Source organism: Myotis daubentonii, chromosome 10, assembly GCF_963259705.1.
Source record: "Myotis daubentonii chromosome 10, mMyoDau2.1, whole genome shotgun sequence".
Classification (NCBI taxonomy): Eukaryota; Metazoa; Chordata; class Mammalia; order Chiroptera; family Vespertilionidae; genus Myotis; species Myotis daubentonii.
The window spans coordinates 12,687,262-12,709,645 of record NC_081849.1 but is presented as its reverse complement, the minus strand read 5'-3'; the positions used below and the strand labels follow the sequence as shown (position 1 = coordinate 12,709,645).

The 22,384-nt window shown below is 38.2% G+C and overlaps 1 protein-coding gene across 5 annotated transcripts in view; it reads right to left on the bottom strand.

Moving 5' to 3' along the window:
* Positions 1-20,285: 20,285 nt before the first annotated feature.
* MET (MET proto-oncogene, receptor tyrosine kinase) overlaps positions 20,286-22,384 on the bottom strand; it is a 142,042-nt gene continuing 139,943 nt past the window's right edge. For all 5 annotated transcript variants that reach the window (XM_059711620.1, XM_059711618.1, XM_059711617.1 and 2 more), the window contains 2 exons: positions 21,039-21,175; positions 20,286-20,930 (listed from right to left, as the gene is read on the bottom strand). In XM_059711620.1, the coding sequence (XP_059567603.1) occupies positions 20,720-20,930; positions 21,039-21,175 (348 nt within the window). In that variant the 3' untranslated portion in view covers positions 20,286-20,719. The remainder of the gene's footprint in view (positions 20,931-21,038; positions 21,176-22,384) is intronic.

Genomic DNA, 22,384 nt, shown 5'->3' with positions numbered 1-22,384 from the left:
TGTATAAGGCGGTCTTCTCCTCCCTCCCCTCAGCATTGTTTGTAATGCTAAACAAAACAAAACAGAAAACCTGGAAACAACTCAAATGTTCATGAAGAAGGAAACAATTAAGAGACTTTTGAAACACCCATTCTACAGAATAAACTGGATGGATGCCTGAGATATAGTACTAAGTCAAAATAAATCCTGTTGCAGACCATGTATATAGCATGATCCTATTTTTATTTTAAAACCATAAAATTAACATATTGGTGTATCTTTCTATAAGCACATGAGGCATGAAATTATGGAGGTGAGAAACTATTGGAATGGGGTACTGGAGGAAATTGTTAGAATTGCAAGAATGCTAGCTTTTAAAAAATTACATCTTGACATTATTTTACCCACAGAAAGCATACATTATTTATGCAATGAAAAGTCAATAAGAGCAGGCAAAAAATGGTTTTCTTTAGCAGTGGCAAACTTACATATTCACTCTACTGAAGCCTATTGACTTATTTTTTTAAAAAAATTAAATTTATTGGGGTCACATTGTGTACAATTCTACAACACATCATCTGCATACTGTATTGTGTGTTTACCACCCCAAGTCAAGTCTCCTTCCATCACCATTTATCCCCCTTTACCCTCTTCTACTCCTCCCTTTAAAGTCCATTGATCTTGAGGGAATATATTAGTAAGATGCCTTGAGGCACTCAGCAGTGAAGTGTCTATCTTCGTTAGGAATCAAACTTCTGACCTCGGTCTCAATAGCACAATGCTCCCGCTGAACCAGTACCTTCTGTTTACACACAAGCGTAGCAAGCATAGACTCAGCTTGCACATTATACAAATATACTATACAGGGTCATATACTTCCTGAATCAACTATACTTTAATTAGTTAGCCTTTTTATTCATAAAAACGATGTCACTTGAATTTCAGTGTAATGTGAAGCTAGAAAACCTCAACTTCAGAGACAATAAATGTAACTGCTCCCTCCCCCCACACTGATTTACTGGCGTTCTTGAAAATGTGTGTTTGATGTCATTTAAGCCATATTTGCTATTGTCACAACCACCAATAGGTTGCAGAATAGTAAACTCTTTGAAATATGACTCCACTCTGAAGAAAGGAATCCGCAGCACTTTTGCTATAAAGATTATACCTTTGGCCTTCCTGTGGCAAGATTTACAACTGTGACCTTACTCTACTTCTTTGGGAGTGTAGTCATTTTAAGTTACCAGTGATGATTGCTTTGAGTTACTAGGTCAGTGTGAATTGCCTAATATAATGTCAGGTTCGTGCTTCCCAAGGGCTGGGCAGTATTAGGGAAACAGAGTGAATTTTAATGTCTGTGGAAGGCGGTGCTCTGATATATGAACCTCCCCAGTAACAATGAATTTCCACGGCAGGAGATTTTAGCACCAGTTCGTAACCTATTCCATACTATCCATCCTTTAATTCATGAAATATGAGTTCATTTTTAATGGGGTGAAGTAGTCTGAAACTACATTAGGGCCAACTTTTCCTGAGAACGATAAAAACGGTGAATTAATTATATGAGGGATGACACAACCTTGCAAACAATGCCCTTCAATTCTGTTAACGCAACACCATCAGTGGTTCTCAACCTTCTGGCCCTTTAAATACAGTTCCTCATGCTGTGACCAATCATAAAATTATTTTCGTTGCTACTTCATAACTGTAATGTTGCTACTGTTATGAGTCGTAATGTAAATACCTGATATGCAGGATGGTCTTAGGCGACCCCTGTGAAAGGGTCGTTCGACTGCCAAAGGGGTCGCGACCCACAGGTTGAGAACCGCTGAAAGTTGAGCTGAAGGCTTCTTCCTGCTGCACTTCCAATGGAATATTTTATTTAAAATTCAGATTTGTACCTGGATGATTAGCAACGAAAGCAGTGTGAGAGTTAGTCAAATGTTCCCTAGTTATGTGTGTGCTTCCCCCCGCCCCCCCTTGCTGTTTTTAACAGGAGCAAGTGGCATACAGCCTGTGAAACCCGACCTTTCTGTGACCCACTGTATGTAAATACGGTACCAACACTAGATGGCGCTCTAGGGTTGCTTTTCTAGTATGTTCCTCCAATTCCAAGGTCCTTCAACATTAATTCCCTCCTTTAAAAAAAGAGCAAACATGCTATTTAAACAAAGGTCCCCCTAGCTGCTCTGTAGCTCTGTTTTTATATTTATAGTCATGCAATCAATATGTTGGAAGAGTAATTAATTTTTAACCTCAGTCCATGGGGAGATCACATGTTAGTGGAGTTAATGGATGGAATAGGCTTCATTATTCTAAAGTAACACTAATGATAAGACAGGAAAGAAAGTGAAGGGTTGTAAACAATTGTGCCATCACACACGCTCATAAAGCAGCAGTGCCATGTGGTCATGGGACGCTGACCTATTGCCACTCTACTTCAGTACAGCCGTGGTTTCTGCTTTGGTCAACTAGAATAAATTGAAATACAGTTGACCCTGAACAACACAGGGGTTAGGGGCACCGACCACCCCCCACCAGTAGAAAGTCTGCATATATAACTTTTGATTCCCCCAAAACTTAATTACTAATATAGCGTGCTGTTGACTGGCAGCATTTCCAATAACACAGCAGTCAATTAACACGTATTTTTAGTGTGTTATATGCATTACATAGTGTATTTTTATAATAAAGTAAGCTAGAGAAAAGAAAATGTTACTAAGGAAATCATAAGGAAGAAAAATACACCATGCAATGTTTTTATTTAAATGAATATCTTTATATGCTGAACTTCCACATTTCTTAGTTTATATGCTTATTACAAAAACTTATGATAGTTAGGATTTTTGTTCTTGTTTTTCTTTTCTAATACAAGTGTAAATTATGTGAGGATTTGTAAATTTTTGTATCTCCTACATTGTCTAACCAAGTGCCTTATGTAACACAGATGATCCACAAACCTTGAATTTTCTGACATAAGGCAGGATAAAACTTAATGGAAGGACCCATGATAGATGGCTGTCTTAGAGATAGCTAATTTTTAAAAATTAAACCTAATTGTTGAAAGAATTACATTTGTCCTCCTTTTCCCTCATTGACCCTTTCTAGTGCACCCCCTTTCTCCTTCCTAGACCTTCACCACCCTATTGTCTGTGTCCATAGGTTATGCATATATGCAAAAGTTCTTTGGTTGACCTAATCCCACCCACCCACCCACCCTACCCTGCCTTCCCTCTGAGATTCCACAGTCTGTTCTATGTTTCTATGTCTCTGGATCTATTTTTTTTTAATATTTTTTTTATTGATTTCTGAGAGTAAGGGAGAGGGAGAGAAAGATATAAACATTAATAATGAGAGAGAATCATTGATCGACTGCCTCCTGCACGCCCCACATTGGGAATTGAGGCTGCAACCTGGGCATGTGCTCTGACCAGGAATTTAACTGTGACCTCCAGGTTCATAAGTTGACACTCAACCACTGAGCCACGCCAACCAGGCTCTGGATCTATTTTGTTCATAAGTTAATTCTTTTCATTAGATTCTACATATGAGTGAGATCATGTGATACTTGTCTTTCTCTATCTGGCTTATTTTGCTTAGCATAATACTTTCCAGGTCCCTCCACGCTGTCTCAAAGGGTAGAGATCCTTCTTTTTTTTACTGCTGCATAGTATTCCATTGTGTAAATACACTACAGCGTTTTATTCATTCCTCTACTGATGGGCACTTGGGCTATCTCCAGACCTTAGCTATTGTAAATTGTGCTGCTATGAACATAGGGGCGTATATATTCTTTCTGATTGGTGTTTCAGATTTCTTAGGATATATTCCTAAAAGTGGGATCACTGGGTCAATTGGCAGGTACATATTTAATTTTAAAAATATATATTTTATTGATTTTTTACAGAGAGGAAGGGAGAGGGATAGAGAGTTAGAAACATCGATGAGGGAGAAACATCGATCAGCTGCCTCCTGCACACTCCCTACTGGGTATGTGCCCGCAACCAAGGTACATTCCCTTGACCGGAATCATACCTGGGATCCTTGAGTCTGCAGGCCGACGCTCTATCCACTGAGCCAAATGGGTTAGGGCCATATTTAATTTTTTGAGGAAAGTCCATACTATTTTCTATAATTGCTGCCCCAATCTGCATCCCACAGCAGTGTACTAGGGTTCCCTTTTTTCCACATCCTAGTCAGCACTTGCCATGTTAGTTTGTTGATTGTAAACATTCTTACAGGTGTGAGGTGATACCTCGTTGTTTTAATTAGCATCTCTCTGATGATCAGTGGCTTTGAACATTTCTTCATCTGTCAGTTGTCCACTTTGGAGAAGTGTCTATTTAGGTCTTTTGCCCATTTTTTAATTGGATTGTTTGTCTTCCTTTTAAGTTGTATGAGTTCCTTATATATTTTGGATAGTAACTCTTTATCAGATGCATCATTGCCAAATATGTTCTCCCATACAGTGGGTCCCCTTTTCATTTTATTGATGGTTTCTTTTGCTGTGCAGAAGCTTTTTATTTTGATGTAGTCCCATTTGTTTATTTTCTCCTTAGTTCCCTTGGCCCTAAGGGGTGTATCCATAAACATATTGCTACGAGAGATGTCTGAGATTTTGTTGCCTATGATTTCTTCTAGGATTTTTATGGTCTCACAACTTACATTTAAGTCTTTTATTCATTTTGAGTTTATTCTTGTGTATGGTGTAAGTTGGTGGTCTAGTTTCATTTTTTTTGAATGTATCTGCAAAAAACATTTTCTCAACATCATTTATTAAAGAGACTGTCTTTACTCCATTGTATATTCTTGCTTCCTTTGTCAAGTATTAATTGAGTGTAATGGCTTGGGTCAATTTCTGGGGTCTCTGTTCTGTTGCATTCATCTATATGCCCATTCTTGTGCCAGTACCAGGCTGTTTGAGTACAGTGGCTTTGTAGTATAATTTGATATCTGTAGTATAATTGTGATCCCTCCAACTTTGTTCTTCTTTCTCAAGATTGCTGCACCTGTTCTAGGTCTTTTTGGTTCCAGATAAATTTTTGGAGTGTTTGTTCTAGATCTGTGAAATATGCTGTTGGTATTTTAATAGGGATTGCATTGTATCTGTACATTGCTTTGAGTAGTATGGACATTTGAATTATGTTAATTCTACAGAACATGTATTCTTCCACTTGTTTATATCTTCCTGTATCTCTTTTTTCAACATACTATAGTTTTCCGAGTACAAGTCTTTTACCTCCTTGGTTAAGTTTATTTCTAATTATCTTATTTTTGTTGTTGTTGCAATGGTAAATGGGATTCTTTGTTTAGTTTCTTTTTCTGAGAATTCATTATTGGTGTATTAAAATGCCATAGATTCTGGGTATTAATTTTGTATCCTGCTACAGTGCCAAATTCATTTATAAACTCTAGTAGCTTTTTGGTGGAGCCTTTAGGGTTTTCTATGTACAATACCATGTCATCTGCAAATAATGAGAGTTTTACTTCTTTATTTTCAATTTGGATGCTTTTTATATTTCTTCTTCTCTGATTGCTGTGGCTAGGACTTCCAGTACTATGTTGAATAAGAATAGTGGAAAGTGGACATCTCTGTCTTGTTCCTGTTGTTAGGGGAAATGGTTTTAGTTTTTGCCCATTGAGTATGATGTTCGCTGTCGGTTTGCCTTATATGGCCTTTATTATGTTGAGATATGATCCCTCTATTCCCACTTTGCTGAGAGTTTTTATAAAAAAATGGGTGTTTGCCCTAACTGGTTTGGGTCAATGGATAGAGCGTCAGCCTGTTGACTCAAGGGTCCGGGGTTCGATTCCGGTCAAGGGCATGTACCTTGGTTGTGGGCACATCCCCAGTGGGGAATGTGCAGGAGGCTGATTGATATTTCTCTCTCATCAATGTTTCTAACTCTCTATCCCTCTCCCTTCCTCTCTGTAGAAAATCAATAAAATATATATATAAAAAAATGGGTGTTGGATTTTGTTGAATGCTTTTTCTGTGTCTCTAGATATGATCATGTATTTTTTCTTTCAATTTTTTAATGTGATGTATCACGTTTATTGATTTGCAAATATTGTACCAACCTTGCACCCCTGGAATGAATCCCACTTGGTCATGATGTATGATCTTTTTAATATATTGCTGGATCTGATTTGCTAACATTTTGTTGAGGATTTTAGCATCTATGTTCATCAGGGATTTGGAATTATAATGCTGGCCTCATAAAAAGAGCTTGGAAGTGTCCCTTCCTCTTGGATTTTTTGGAATAGTTTGAGGAGTATAGGTGTTAATTCTCCTTTAAATGTTTGATAAAACTACCCTCTAACACCATTGGGACCAGGGTTTTTGTGGGCTGGGAATTTTTTGATTACTGCTTCTATTTCATTAGTTGTTATTGGCCTATTCAGGTTTTCTGATTCTTCTTGATTCAGTTTTTGGGAATTGTATTTTTCTGGGAATTTGTCCATTTCATCCACATTGTCTAGCTTGTTGGCATATAATTGTTCATAGTATTTTCTTACAATTCTTTGTATTTATGTGGTGTCAGTTGTTACTTCTCTGCTTTTGTTTCTGAATTTATTTCGGTTCTCTCTTTTTGTCTTTTTTTTTTCTTTTAAAAATATTTTTTTTTATTGATTTCAGAGAGGAAGGAAGAGGGAGAGAGAGAGATAGAAACATCAACGATGAGAGAGAATCAATGATCAGGCTGCCTCCTGCACGGGGACCGAGCCCATAACCTAGGCATGTGCCAGGAATCTAACCGACACCTCCTGGTCCATAGGCTGATGCTCAACCACTGAGCCACACTGACTGGGTTCTCTTTGGTTCTTGATGTGTGTGGCTAACAGTTCATCAATTTTGTTTATCTTTTCTAAGAACCAGCTCATGGTGTCATTGATTTTTTTGTATATTTTTTAGTCTCTCTGTCATTTATTTTTGTTCTGATCTTTATTATTTCCTTCGTTCTACTTACTTTGGGCTTTTATTATTATTCTCTTTCTAATTACTTAAGTTGTAGGGTTAAATAGTTTATTATTCATTTTTCCTTTTTTTTTTTTTTTTTTTTTTTTGAGGTAGGCCTATAGTACTATGAACTTCCTTCTCAGAATTGCTTTTGTTGTGTCCATAGATTTTGGGTTGTTGTGTTTTCATTTATATTTGTTCTGTGAAGTTTTTAATTCCTTCCTTATCTTATTGGTAACCCATTCATTGTTTAATAACATGCTATCAATTAACATGTATTGTTTAATAACATGCTCCAGGTGTTTGAATGTTTTTGAGTGTTTGTGTGTTTTTTTTTCTTAAATATATTTTATTGATTTTTCACAGAGAGGAAGGGAGAGGGATAGAGAGCCAGAAACATCGATGAGAGAGAGACATCGATCAGCTGCCTCCTGCATACCTCCTACTGGGGATGTGCCTACAGCCAAGGTACATGCCCTTGGCCGGAATCAAACCTGGGACCTTTCAGTCCGCAGGCTGACGCTCTATCCACTGAGCCAAACCTGTTAGGGCTCTTTTTGAGTGTTTTTTACCATAGTTGATTTCTCTTTAAAAAAATTTAAATTCTTTATTGTTTAAAGTATTACATAAGTCTCCTTTTTCCCCCATTGACCTCTCCCCAGCTACACCGACCCTATAGTTGATTTCTAATTTCATTCCATTGTGATCTGAGAAGATGCTTGATATAATTTCAACCTTCTTGAATTTGTCGAGACTTAGCTTGTGTCCTAACATGTGTTGTATCTTTGAAAATGCCCCATGTGCACTTGAGAAGAATGTATATTCTGCAGCTTTGGGATGAAATGTTCTATAAATGTCAATTGAATCCATCTGATCAAGTGTGTCATTTACAGTCACTGTTTCCTTGTTAAATTTTTGTCTGGAAGATTTATCCAGTGAAGTCAACAGGGTGTTAAAATCCTCTACTATGACTATATTGCTGTTGATCTCTTCCTTCCATTTCTCCAGAAGTTTTTAAAAATATATATATTTAGGTGCTCCTATATTGGGTGCATATATGTTTATGAGAGTCATATCCTCAAGCTTGGATATAATTTTTGTGTTAATTTAGTAATGTAAGTTTTAGAATAATTAGAATGAAGCACAGTTCTTTAGGACAGGGGAGACCTGTCACTTGAAATTACTAGTTGAGATGTATTATGATTTTTTAGTGTATGATCTTTGCTTGCTTATTACATTCAGGTGAGCTAAAAGGTGTGGTAGCCCTAGTCTGTTTAGTTCAGTGGATAGAGTGTTGGTCTGTGGACTGAAGGGTCCCAGGTTCGATTCTGGTCAAGGGCATGTGCAAGGTATGTGTGTGTGTGTGTGTGTGTGGGGGGCTTGATCCCCAGTAGGGGGCATGCAGGATGCAGCCAATCAATGATTCTCTGTCATCATTGATGTTTCTATCTCTTTCTCCCTCTCCCTTCCTCTCTGAAATCAATAAAAATGTATTAAAAAAAGAGTTTATTAAAAAAATAAAAAACAAAAGGTGTGGTAATTTTTTATTCCTTAGTATATACAGTGGTTCACTTCTCTTTTTTAGAACAAGAGATTAATTATATTTGGATGGAGGGCATGGGTGAGCAGGGAGAGAGTTTAAAAAGATGGAAGAAATTAGCTAACTATTGTTGAGCATCTTTAGTCAGCTAGTAGCAAACCATACATAACTTTATTTAATCTTTCTAGATGATAACTTTGCATTTTATAATGAGGTAAGTAACTCCTTCTCAATCTCACCTCCCTGACCTCTAAATAATGTAGTGTCCTGAGATTTCATCCTTGGCCCTCTCTAGCTTCTATCCCTAGATGATCTCATCGAGTTTCATGGCTTTTACCACCAAATGCTGCTGGTTTTGCTCCTCTAAGCCTCAGATTTACACATTCAATGGCTACTTGGCATTTCCACTTTCTGACTAAAAGGCATCTCAGATTGGCAATGTTCAAAGTAGAGCTCTTGATCTGACCAATCCATCCAGTTGCTTAAGCCAAAAGCTTAGGAGTCATCTTTGATTGTTCACTTATCCTCTTTACCCACATACAAGTCATCAGCACATTCCACTCAATTTATCTTCAAAATGCATCTCAAATCTGTCCACTTTTCTCTACCTCCACGACCCCTATCCTGCCTCAAGACCACACTGATCTCATGCCTAGAATTATTCAATAGCCTCCCTGCTTCTTCCCTGGCAGTGCTATGATCTATTTTCTCTCAGCAGCCAGACTGATCTATTAAAAATACACCATGTCCTCTCTTGTTTAACACCCTTCAGTTGCTTCTCACTGTGGTTAGAATAGAAATCTAATTGCTTGTTGCTTACATTTCCAACTTTGCCTCATTCCATCCTTCCCCAGCTCACATGTTGCTCATTCCTGGGCCGCCAGCAGGCAAAGCCCTTTCCTGCCTCCAGCAGCAGCCTTGTACTTGGTGTTTTCCCTGCCTTGATTGCTCCACACTTCACACTGCCGGCTTATTCTCATCTTCAGGTCTTAGCTCATATTTTGCTTTTTCAGAGAGGCCTTTCCTGATCACCATTTAAATCTTTTTCTGATCTTGTTTATTCCTTTCATAGCACTTTTTACAACTTGAAATTAACTTTCATGTGTTTATTGCTTCTGTGTATCTGTGATATATCCATCATCTATCTATTATCTATCTATCTATCTATCTATCTATCTATCTATCTATCTATCTATCGATCTATCATCTATCTATCATCTATCTATTTATCTATCTATCATCATCTATTATCTATCTATTATCTATCTATCTATTATCTATCTATCTATTATCTATCTATCTATCTATCTATCTATCTATCTATCTATCTATCATCTATCTACCTACCTCTCTATCATCTATCATTGTCTATCTTTCTCTCCACTTTGGAATAAGTGCCCTGTGGGGCAACAGTCTTGTCTAGTATATTCGTTCCCTGCTATATCTTCCTTTCTGAGAACAGCGCCTGTCCTGTAGAATACTCTCAATAACATTTTAAAATTGAATAAGTGGACAACCATATTTATCCACAGTCAAAGGGTGAGTAGATGGCAGAGCTGGATGCAAATCTGGCCCTTTCTTGCTACGCACCCTTATTTTTTCATTACAAGAGCTTCCAATCAATCAACCAGGACTCGAATTTTTCTCTGCTATTAAAGCAAGGGTTATTTTAGCTAAATGTGTTGAAGAATTGCAGTAATGATTGGGTTCATTTGTCTTCCCTGTAAATTACTTTACCCAGGCTCCACAGGTGCTTCAGTTAATCATACATTTTAATATTTGAATTATTTAAATGATTGCTTCAACTCGCACTTTTCTTTGCTATCACATATTACTCCTTTTATGTATGAAGAACCATTTCCTTTTTTAAAATAATGTTGTCCATACCCTTATGAACTAGTTAATTTTCTTTCCAACATTTTCTTTTGGCTGTGTAGATATGACCTAACAGTCACCGCAATAGTGCTGTTGTTTCAAAGGGAAGAGACCTTTTTTCTTATAAAAAATTGAATGTGAAAAAAACACACACACACCCCTCCTCATACAATGTGAGAATGCCTGTTTTTCTTGGTCATATTTCATTTCCTTAGCAAGAGTATTTTCTTCTGCTTTCCATTGTCAGCAGACAAAAAAGATACAATTAAATCAAGGAAACCTGGCAGGGCCGGTTTTGGAAAATAAAGTGAATTCAGTTTCTGATTTGAACAAAGAGTAATTTATTATGTTGGAAAAACACTGCCCTGATGAGATTCAAACTCAATAGGTCTCATGTGAGCTCAGGACACCACCTCAGATCTGCATTTGTGTTTATCTTTGAGAAGGGCAGCAATTCCACCCCCAAACTTTGAACTCCAAAGAGGACGTGGAGCTGTTTAAGGGTCAGGTGGCAATGAGCACCCAGAAGCCCTGTGTCTCCTGAGGCCTGGGGTCAGATTTGAGGCTTTCTGTCCTGAGCTCATTGATTCTAAGTACAGATTCCTATAAAAACCTCCAGCAATTATGTTGGAGCAAATGGAGTGCTGGGGTTGGTTAGAGGAAATTTTATGAATTAGATGAGTCCTAAGGAAACTTTAGAAATAAAAAGTGTATTTTGATGACTCCAATAAGCATAATAATCCCTTATATTTGTGTAAACCCTTATTATACCATTTAATATTTACAACCAGCACTGTGAGGATGATTATCTTCATTCTTTATAGATAAGAAAAGTACAGCATAAAAAGATTAAGTGATACTGAGAACCACACAGGAAATAAAGTCATATAGGACTAGGACCCATTTCTTAATATTAGACTGAAACATGAAGAAAACTAGAGTCTACTTTCATTTTCACATATTTCTGGATTGTAGCAACTTTTTTGGTGATAATTTTATTTTAGAGTCTTCCACATTGAATCTTTTTGTGGAACAGGGTAGGCTATAAATAATCTATAATAATAAAAGAGTAATATGCTAATTAGACCGGACAGCCAAACGACCTTCTGGATGTCATTCCAGACGTCCTTCCAGATGAAGCTGCAGCAGTGGGGGCTGAAGCAGAGGTGGTTAGGGGAGATCAGGCAGGCAGGCAGGCAGGCAGGCAGGCCAGTAGTTAGAAGCCAGCAGTCCCAGATTGCAAGAGGGATGCAAGAGGGATGTCTGTGGGGTCCTGGATTGCGAGAGGGTGCAGGCTGGGTTAAAGGACCCCCCCACACACACAAATTTCATGCACGAGGCCTCTAGTAGTAATAATAAACTAAAAATAAAAATCTCCAGAAACAATTACTGCCCCTTGTTGAGATTTTTGCACACGTTATTTCATTAAATCCTTGTACAATCTTATGAGACAGCCACCATTTGTGTTTCCATTTCACAGATGTGGAAACCGAGGCATAGGTGGGGTAAGCAACCAGTCCAAAATCACACTACTGGAAAGGGGTGGAAATGATTCAAACTTGGAGTGTCTGATTCCAAAGTGTGTCTACCTCACCTTACTGTCCAGAATGAGAGCAAGGGGTGGTCTGCCAGATCACTGGGCACTAAACTATGACTGGATTAAGTCATATGATGTCAGGTGAGTCAGGTTTCTACATGCAGCTCCTTATGTAACAAACAGAATTAGGTTGCGTGTGCTCCTGCCAAAAGGACAGTTGGAGTGAAGGAGAGTAAGTTGCTACAGTAAACAACCCATCTCTGGTGCGTGTTTGCCACACACAGCTACAGTTCGTCAGCTAAAAGCCACCAGCAGCTGAAATTCTGAAATCATCCCTCATAGAACGCTGCTAATCAGAAGTGGGTGATTTATTTCTATTACCTAAGTTTGAAACCCTTGAAAACTGTTAAGCAGTCTGGTTTGGAATATTGCAAAGAGAGCTAGAATTTTATAAAAGTGTAACTTTAAAAAAAATCATTCTCTTTAGTTACTTCTTTATATATGTTTAGTTATCGATTGATTTCAGAGAGGAAGGGAGAGAGAGAGATAGAAACATCAATGATGAGAGAGAATCATTGATTGGCTGCCTCCTACATGCCTCCTACTGGGAATTGAGCTGGCAACCCAAGCTTGTGTCCTTGATCGGAATCAAACCCAGGACCCTTCAGTCTGCAGGTCGATGCTCTATCCACTGAGCAAAACAGGGTAGGGCTAAACATGTAACATTTTACTGATTTGTTTTAGTATATTGATTATGCTTTGCTAAATGGAAATAAATAAATCTGTTCTTTAATTTTTTTATTAAGAGAAAATCATATCAATCTCTCTATTTAAACAAAAGTTATAAAAGTTGAGGACAAATTTAAAGTTTATCAGTTTGAAGGGATACCACATTATAAGCCGACTTCGATGGTGGTGGTAGTAGTCCAAAAAGGTTGGTCTTGCTTTGTTTATACAGGTGTGTGTGTGTGTGTGTGTGTGTGTGTGTGTGTGTGTGAGGGAGAGACAGAGAGAGACAGAGAGAGAGAGAGAGAGAGAGAGAGAGAGAGAGAGAGAGGAATATGTGCGTATAAAATCTTGTATATACAAAAGGAACTTAGTTTTGGTGGAAGTTTCAAGTCACAGGGAGTAGAGAAACGATAGCTTGATTGGCAAGATTATGCTGAGTAATAGTTTGGAAAATATAATGGAGGCTTTTGAAGGATGTCTTAAAGCAGTTCTCAACCTTCCTAATGCCGCACCCCTTTAATTCAGTTCCTCATGTTGTGGTGACCCCCAATTTCATTGTTACAAATTGAACTTAATTAAAGCATAGTGATTAATCACAAAAACAATATGTAATTATATATGTGTTTTCCGATGGTCTTAGGCAACCCCTGTGAAAGGGTCATTCGACCCCAAAGGGGTCGCGACCCACAGGTTGAGAACCGCTGTCTTAAAGTGTCTGGCTTAGTTTAGAACTGATGCAAGGTGGAAGTGTCTGGAAGAAGATACAAGGAAGTGTTAACCTTGGTTATCTTAGGAAGTGAAGATGGAGACTTTGGGTCAGAGGATATTTCCTGTTCACTTTAAATGTTTTTGTCTAAATGTTTTCCCTCTCAGGATATATTTTACAATAAAAATAAACAAAACAAAATAAAATATAATATAAAAAACGGATACAGGAAACATCTAGAAATGGGCATAGGTTTTCAAGCAGGAAAATGGCATGATTGGGTAAATTCTATAATTTGGCAGCTAGCTTTAGATTATGAGGAAAAGTGAATCTGGAGAGAGCAGAATCAGGAGGTAAGTTGTTAGTATAAAGATGTTGTGGAATGGCTCCTAAGTCAAGTATAATTTCAAGACAATATTCTAAAGCAGCTGTGGGCAAACTACGGTCCACGGGCCGGATCCGGCCCGTTTGAAATGAATAAAACTAACAAAAAAAAAAAAGACCGTACCCTTTTATGTAATGATGTTTACTTTGAATTTATATTAGTTCACACAAACACTCCATCCATGCTTTTGTTCCAGCCCTCCGGTCCAGTTTAAGAACCCATTGTGGCCCTCGAGTCAAAAAGTTTGCCCACCCCTGTTCTAAAGCCCATTTTCTTCACATCAGAGTATTTAAAATAAAATGATTTAAAGTGATCATAATTCATATTTGAGATGTCTGCCTTTGAAGGAGTTACATTATTTATTAATAACTTAAATCTGTCAATAAAACAAACCACAAGTAAACATTGTCAGAGTAAAAGTGGAAGATAGACATATGAGAGAAAAAAATGAAGAATATATTTTTTCTGAATTACAAATAAAAAAATGAGTAAGAGCAGCACATGACACATTTTTGGATTAGTCTCCCCCCCCCACCCCCCGTAACTCAGCCAGGTTTGATGGCAGCCATGAATTTTTTGCTGTGATTTTAAGCATTCGTTTACTAAACTAACAGCATTTCATTAAGCAAGACTAATTCTGAGAGCCCATTAGCTTCCAGACAGTCATTAATTCCTGTGACATGTCTTGGGATGAGATCATTATTATTATCACTACTTAGAGGCCTGGTGCACAAAATACATGCACTGGGGAGGAGGGAGTCCCTCAGCCCAGCCTGCGCCCTCTGGAGTCTGGGACCCCTTGCTCCTTACTGTCCGCCTGCTCACTGCTCCTTAGTGCTCCTGCAGAGGCGGGAGCACTCGCCGCTGCACTCACCAGCTGTAAGCACAGCTTCTGGCTGAGTGGCACTCCCTGTGGCGGTCAGTGGTCCATTTGCATATTAGGGTTTTATTATATAGGATTATTTTTATCAATTAAGCTCATTTTTCATAAAAAATATCTACATAGTTTTAACACTGGATATTTTCTTTCTGAAACATGTTCTTTTAGTATCTTCGAGTTAGCAATTTCTTTGAGTTAGCAATTTCGTGCTTTGCCCATATGTTTCCACAATTCCTTTGGCTACCAACAAAGCTAATTTAAATTCTCTAGGTTTAATTCCTATTGTTAACAAAAAATTAGAAACATCTTTGGAAAAGTATCCTAATAAGATATTTTGGTTTCTCTGTAATTTTTCTTTATTAGGACTTCTGAAATAATCCCTGAAGGTCATGTGACTGGCTTCAGAAGTGTGGGCAGGATTTGTCATTTCTTGTTTATGAGGATTGTTGCCACTGATGAATATGGTAGTTTAGTCACAGTGCTACAGAAGGACAGGCCCAGCTTGCCTGTAATGAAAAGAGCAGATGCCACCAGAACACAGAGGCACACGTCAAAGTGAAGGTTTCGCTGACAGGGAGCGGTCTGTCCATTACCACTTTCCAACACTTTTAGAATCAGAGACAGAAAGAAAACTCATAAAACAACCATGAAACTTATAAACAAACAAGAAAGGTAAGTAAAATATGGTGCTTAAAAATCCCAGGCTGCCCAATAAAAATAGGAACTGATATTGCAGATCCCATGGAGCCTAAGGGGAAGCACAAATGGTTTGGGAAGTCCGTGAAAAACAGCTCTGACATGTTAGGATGCCAAAGATTTTTTAAAGTTGATCTCTTTTTGCCTGGTAAGATTTTATGCATTTTTGTCGTTCCAGCCCAGAGGTCTAAGGATTAGTGGATGTTTCTGCCAGCTTGGAACTCACGTGGTGAAACGAAGGTATGCATGTGACAGTGAAAAAGTGAATGCATAAGGGCTTCTTTTCAAGAAAAGGATAACATTATCATTGTAATCTGGGTCTAGGGGCTTCAAAATAATGCTAAATTTGTAGTTTCCTTAAATTAAACATTTCCGTTTTGCACCCTAAATATGGTCATTGTCATCTCAGGTTTGCTTTTTAAATGCTACATGGTTTTCAGAATGATTAACCAGGTAGGGTTTAACTACTCAGAAGAATAGGACCTGAGCCCTATTCTAAATTGGTCTACATGGGGACCTAATTGTTCATTAAACAACAACAAAAAAGGATTAGGAGCAATTTGAATGTTTAGATGCTAATTTTATATGGGACTAATTAACTAATTCATGTTAGTTTTTTCTTAGCCTACACATTTTATTGATAAGAAGGAAAACATTCATCTGAATAGCTCAGAAGCATGCAATGAAGAAAAAGGAGAAGACGGAAGTTCCTTCTGTTTCCAGTATTTGTTAAATATTTGTCTGGAAGCTAACATGGTCCTATTAATGATGGGTTTTTCATTGCCATCGACATGCTTTTGCAATTTTCCTAGATATCTGCTCCGGGGTCACATGGTAAGTCAATAGTGGTTATAAACCTCTCAGCATTGTGATCAATACCTTTGGCTGACGTAATCTAGATCCCTGGTGTAATTTACAACAAAGGACAGCTTGGGCAAGCCTCTGTTTTATTACCTCCAATTCACCTACTGAAATATTTCACTGGTTTATGACCGAAGCTATTTCCAATTTTTGATAGATAGGGAATTAAAATAGTCCTGAAGGAAAATGTTAAGTATGAAAAGGAAAAACATTTTATGGCGTTGAAAGCAATGAGCATTTCTTCTTTTGGGGAATATGTCAGCATACCGGTACCTATCTTCTGAAACTGTCTCATGCACCACAAGAGTGAATCACGGGCACGTCTAGTCATCCAGATGGATTACTCTACTAATGAAGTATTCCTTACACACACCATATAACCCAAACAATACTGCACTCAGGCTACTTTTTTCCTGAATCTGAATAATTATTAACCATCCATTTGAACAGAACAAGGAACAGTAATAATCGTTAGACATGAATAGAGAGGATTGTTGTCTTCTATCATTTTGCCTTCATGAAACTTTCCATTAATTCAGACAGATCTTTTCCCCAGGTCTGTTGTATATTTTAGGTCTGAAGGCTAAATAAGAAAAAAAAGAAACTAGTCATTGGAAAGGTGATTAAAGATGTAGCAGGGAGTTTGAAAAAAGAAGAATGGATGGTGGTCTTCTTCAGGTCTCCTGCGCTGAGAAGGGGCACAGCCTTGCCATTGCCGAGTCACCATTGTCCTCCTGCACTGCATATCAGTACTCAAGGATGAGGCAGGTTCACAGCTGTCTGTTGTATAAAGCAGGTATGAGGTGAGGGATGGGGTAAGAATTTGGATTTAAACATCTACTAGTATAAGGTCCCTTTCAGACTTAATTTCCCTTTTTAATCAATCACGGGCCAGCTACCTTTACATGGGCTTTTATTGTCTAAGACTGAAGATAATAGTAATATCCCAACTATTGAGCAACTATGGTGTGCCTTTACACACTGTTTCTTAGCCCTCAAATGACTTTTTGAAGTAAGTAGGTTTAACCTACTTAACATATAAAGAGACTTAGATTGAGGGAGGTTCAATATTTTGCCCAAGGTAAATCAGAGCTATTTGTCTAAGAGGCTTCGCTTTGGTATGAGGATTAAAAAAACAACAAAAAATAAACCTCAAAACAAGCTTGTAGATACATAGATCAGATTGGTGGTAGCCAGTGACAGCGAATTGGGGTGGGGGGAGGAAGAAAAGGTGAAAGGGTCAAAAGTACAAACTTCCAGTTATAAACTGTGATGCCTCTTCGAGGTAGTTTACCGATTAAGGAAGTGTATCATTCTAATATTCACTAGTTGCATAATTTTGTCTCTTCATTACATTCCTTGGGGTGGGAGGGACGGTTTATTCTTAAATCCCATTGCCCAGCACAGTGCCTAACATATGTAGATGCTCAATAAACATCAGTTGAATTAAATGAAATCCTAATCAATTTCTTTTATATAGTACTGAGTTAGTTCCTGAACTAAATGAGGTAGATCAGTAATAGATGTCAGCATTCAAACATTCAATCATTTGATGTGCTTGACAAGCTTTTTATCGCTTCCCCATATTTCTTTAAGAGTGCAAGCTATTGTGTAGGTCAGACAGCAAACATATAATTGAGGCCTACATTGTGAGGTAAAAAAATCCTGTGGTAATTAATAATTTAGAGCATCAAATAAACTTTGCTAAGAGTTATCTTTTTACCCCTCTCTCCCTAGAAGGGTGCCCTTCCCCTCCTCCCCCCCATGTCAGTGTTCACCAAACATCCTGGGAGCTACAGAGGTAATAACTGTATCTGTGGTGGGTTAAAGTGATGGAGGATAAGAAAATCCTGTTTCAGTTCCGCAATTATTTGAGACTCTATTAAACGCCAGATACTAGGGGTATAAATAAAGATGACAGTTTATTGTCCTTCAGGGCCGTGGAGTCAGATTGACCTTCCTATGAAAATGCATCTCTTTCTGGGAGGGAGGTGGCTGTGTATAAGGATTGACTTCTCTCTCAGTAAAGAATCAGTCCCCACTGTATTTTATAGGCACCGGTTTAAACTTGGGTCTTACAATTTTTTTTTTTTTTAAATCAGGTTGCTCCAAAGTGCTACATGATTCTTAGAGGAATGAAATATCACCCTTACCATTACAAGAATACTTGCAGTGATAAACTGAAGGTAGTTTTCTAGTAACTGGGGGCTCCGGAACGGTGGGATCCTGCGTGTAGTGGGTAAGAAGGCCTCTCCCCTCCAACTCCCAAGTAGGTATCTCTGGGCCAACTACGGGGTTGCAGCGCCACTGTCACGTCTTGTGGTCCAAAAATGCATGTTGCTGGAGAAGAGCATCATGCGAAAGTAGGAGCAACATGCTCTAGCAGTTCAAAATTTGTCCGAGAAACGTAGGTAATTTGGCAACTCAGGGCAAAGCCTCCTTAAAAAGACAGAGACTTGCAGAGATTCAGAGACGCGAATGCTTTTCAGCTGCCCGTGCATTAACTTGATTAAGGCTCTCAAATGGAGGAGCTTGATGCAGCCAGGTGAAATCAATTGTAGGCTTCCTGCCATTATGTAAATGTAGGTAATCAAGCATGAATAGCAATAAGCACATCTCAGTTTACAAGATGATACACCGCTTTATTTTCAATTGTATGAGTTATCAGAACAATAACTACTAACATACAAAGTACCATCAGCTCAACTGCAGGTATAGGCAGTGATAAGTAATCTAATTCTTAGAATCACTCCCACAATCTGTCCAGACACATTAACCTAAGGACACATTTGTAAATAGCAAACACGATTTTCACATTACAGCTTTCTCAAGCATATAAGGTGTGTAGACTTGGTGATGGGTTGTTTCCACAAGTTCTGCGTGTTCTTGATGCACTCATTTTCTTGACATTGGTAGAGATATTTCTTTCCACAAAGTAGATTGACAATTTCTCTCCACACAGATTGACAATACTGTGAACTAGTATTACTCTTGACACTTTTAAAATAGGAATATTTGGATTGAAATATCTCTGCAGTACGATTCCTTGTGTCTTCTGGTAAGTTCCATCGTCAAAGAGCTTTTGATTGTAATCACTCCCTTGCAACAACAGCTCAACTCTACTACTGGGTTCAGTGTAACACCCTCTTCATAGCTTGCTGTGTGATGTAATGAGGGTGGGGTGTACTGGCAATCAGCACATCTCGTTATCATTGTTTACAGCCATTTAAAACCATGCCATTATTATTAATCCAAGTCTGGCATGCCTTTTCTGAAATGTTCACAGTGCAGTATTTTTGTGGCCTAACGAAAGTTTTCTTATATCATTAAAAATAAACATTTTTATAAAAATAGAATATTTAAAATGTTTACACAGAGAAGACCAGTTAGAGTATCCTGTGCCATATGCACTATACAGTAGTAAGCACAAAATCTCACAAAACAAAACAGCACGAGAGTCCTACCCAGAGTAACCGGTATTTATCCAGGTGACATAGCCAGAACTTACAACTGCCCCTTTTTTTTCTAAAATACTTTTTGCTTAACACAGAACATGTCCTAATGCAAAAACTGGACTCCCCCAAAGTTTTATTGTCTCTATGTGTTTGTGGGATAGAAGCTGCCACTTGAAAACGAGGCTAATATTTCCAGTCCATTGGTCATTTCTTTGCCGTAGATATGAGGCAGATTGGAACCAATAAACCTTTTTAGACAGATGCATTTTCCTTTAAAAACATGCTAAGTTACCTTTAAAAACACTTATCATCACAAAGTACTTGCTTTATTTTCAGTTGGCATTAAAAAAAATGCAGACAAAAACATCTAAATGTCCACATTCATTAGATCAGAACAGTATCATTTTCAAACAGTTGATTTTTGTAAGCAGCTGATTTTTAAATAACAAATATTTCATTATTACCAAACTATTTTATGAAAACCTTCTTAATGCCATCATCTATGTATATACAATACATAATTGTCCCTATTAAACACATTTTGTATCCTGCATTGCCTATGGACATCTCTTCAATAAAAGGAATGTGTATGCAAAAATGTAGAAGGGAATGTTTGCCCAACATCAGTAATAACATATGTTAGTGACTATGTAACACATGAAATCTCTTTGAAATTCTAAATGAGTGGTCTGGTCCCCGGCTCCCTGGGCATTACCACTTCTGAATTTTCGGTGATCAAGACGGCCTCCAAACTGACTGCCTCAATTCCCTGCATGAAATCAGGTTGGATCCTGATTTTTAAAACTTCAACCTAGAATTCAGGTTTTGGCCTGAATGCGACAGGAGCATCATCAAAGCTGCAGGGTTGCCCTTGGTCATTGGCCTATGGGACCAAGCTTCTGGCTCTGATGCTTCGTCAGATGACAAATTCCTCAGAACCCAGTCATTTAAAAGAACAATATAAGGTCCTATAGTAGCACAATTTTGGCAAAAGCAAAAAATATCTGGTGGCCTTACAATGCCCAGGCAGTGAAAAAGTATTGGTCGTGGTGTGGACCGTTGCTTGAACAGTTCTATGATGTTTATCAGAAGGGGGCTGATGGCGTATTCATCCATCATGTGTCTCCCTCACCATCAACGTTATCTTGAGATGACAATAGAGAGGGGTATGGAGAACCACTGTTGATATTCACATAAGTAGAATTCACATGGACATAGTGTTCCCCAATGAAAGTAGAGAATATCACTGATATCTTGGAGACCAGTTCAGAAAAGGTCGGGCGCATTTCAGCTTTGGGATGCCAGCATTTTAGCATCACTTCATACCTGTGTCAGAAAGGAAGAAGTGCTGTGAGAGATACATTGGAGACAAGCATTTCTGTAAAAGTAAAGCTTATAAGAGCTACAGAAGATTCTTTTGAAATTCTTACTCACAGGGGATCTGGGCAGTATTCGGGTTGTAAGAGCCTTCTGCCTTGCAACAAGTAAACTGTTATATCAAAGGTGTTGACGTCAGGATAGGGTGGTGCCCCTCTTGTCATCAGTTCCCAGAGGAGCACACCAAAGGACCACTAGTCAGACAATGGAAGAGAGAATCCAGGTGAGAAGTGTGACTACACAAATATGAAAGGCAATCAGTAGGTCTTGATAACGAAACTTGGTTTAGTGTACTCAATGCACGTGCTGTTTGAGGCAAACATTTCCTTAAAGGCAATTAGTAAGCTATACATTTTATGACTTGTTTAAACCAGAATTGGATAAAGTTTAGTTACAAGTAAATATAAAGTTTTCAAAAAGAATATCTGAAGTCCACATGGGGATTAAGACTTCATCTGTACTTAAGTAAAGTAGGCTTTCTAAGTTCGCTCTTGTGAAGGCAAAGCTTTAACAGGTTTTTAATCCTTCTCGTTTCAATGGCTTCAGTACACTTTCAGATTATTAGTAAAAGGAGAAAAGTAAGCCTTCCAAATTTTAAATTTGTGGGACTTTCAAGTGAACGTAAACAGTCAAGAATGTAACCATACCTAAAAGTTAATGTTAAAAGAGAAGATCTAAGTAAAAATCCATATTAAGAATCACAAGTAATAAAACTGCAAGCCAACAAGGCTATTGAAAACTAATGTCAATAAACATCTCTATGATGTTTATCCGAAGGGGGCTGATGGCGTATTCATCCATCATGTGTCTCCCTCGCCATCAACTTCTATCTTGAGATGACAACAGAGAGGGGTATGGAGAACCTTTGTTGATATTCACATAAGAAGAATTCACATGGACATAGTGTTCCCCAATGAAAGTAGAGAATATTGCTGTAACTTGAAACGTAAAAGAGTAGATTAATAAAAAAGCTCTATCAATACTTTATAGGAAGATGGCAGGGACATGGAGAGGTTAAGTGACTTAATTCATGTTGGGATGAACATCTAAAAGTTCTTGGCTCTTGGATCTTGGTTGGTCTACTGAACTTGACCAAATATGCAATTTTTTGACTTAAAGCACTAAACTTGGGATAGTACATCAGGTCATACATTTACCTCCTCCTGGACATGTGCCAAGGTAAGAGTGACACAATGAGAGTAAGTCAGCATGTGCAGGTCACCTCTGAGCGGGAGACCCAGGGAATCAGTCGTTGCTTAGCAACACTTCCTGGACACTCACAGACCAAGAGGCATGTGCGGAGAGAAATGAGGCTCGAGAAAAAAGAAGCTTGGGGAAGGAGAATACAGACAGGACAGGTGGAGTAGGAGAACAGGACACTGAGAAGCAAGTGTAGCTCATAA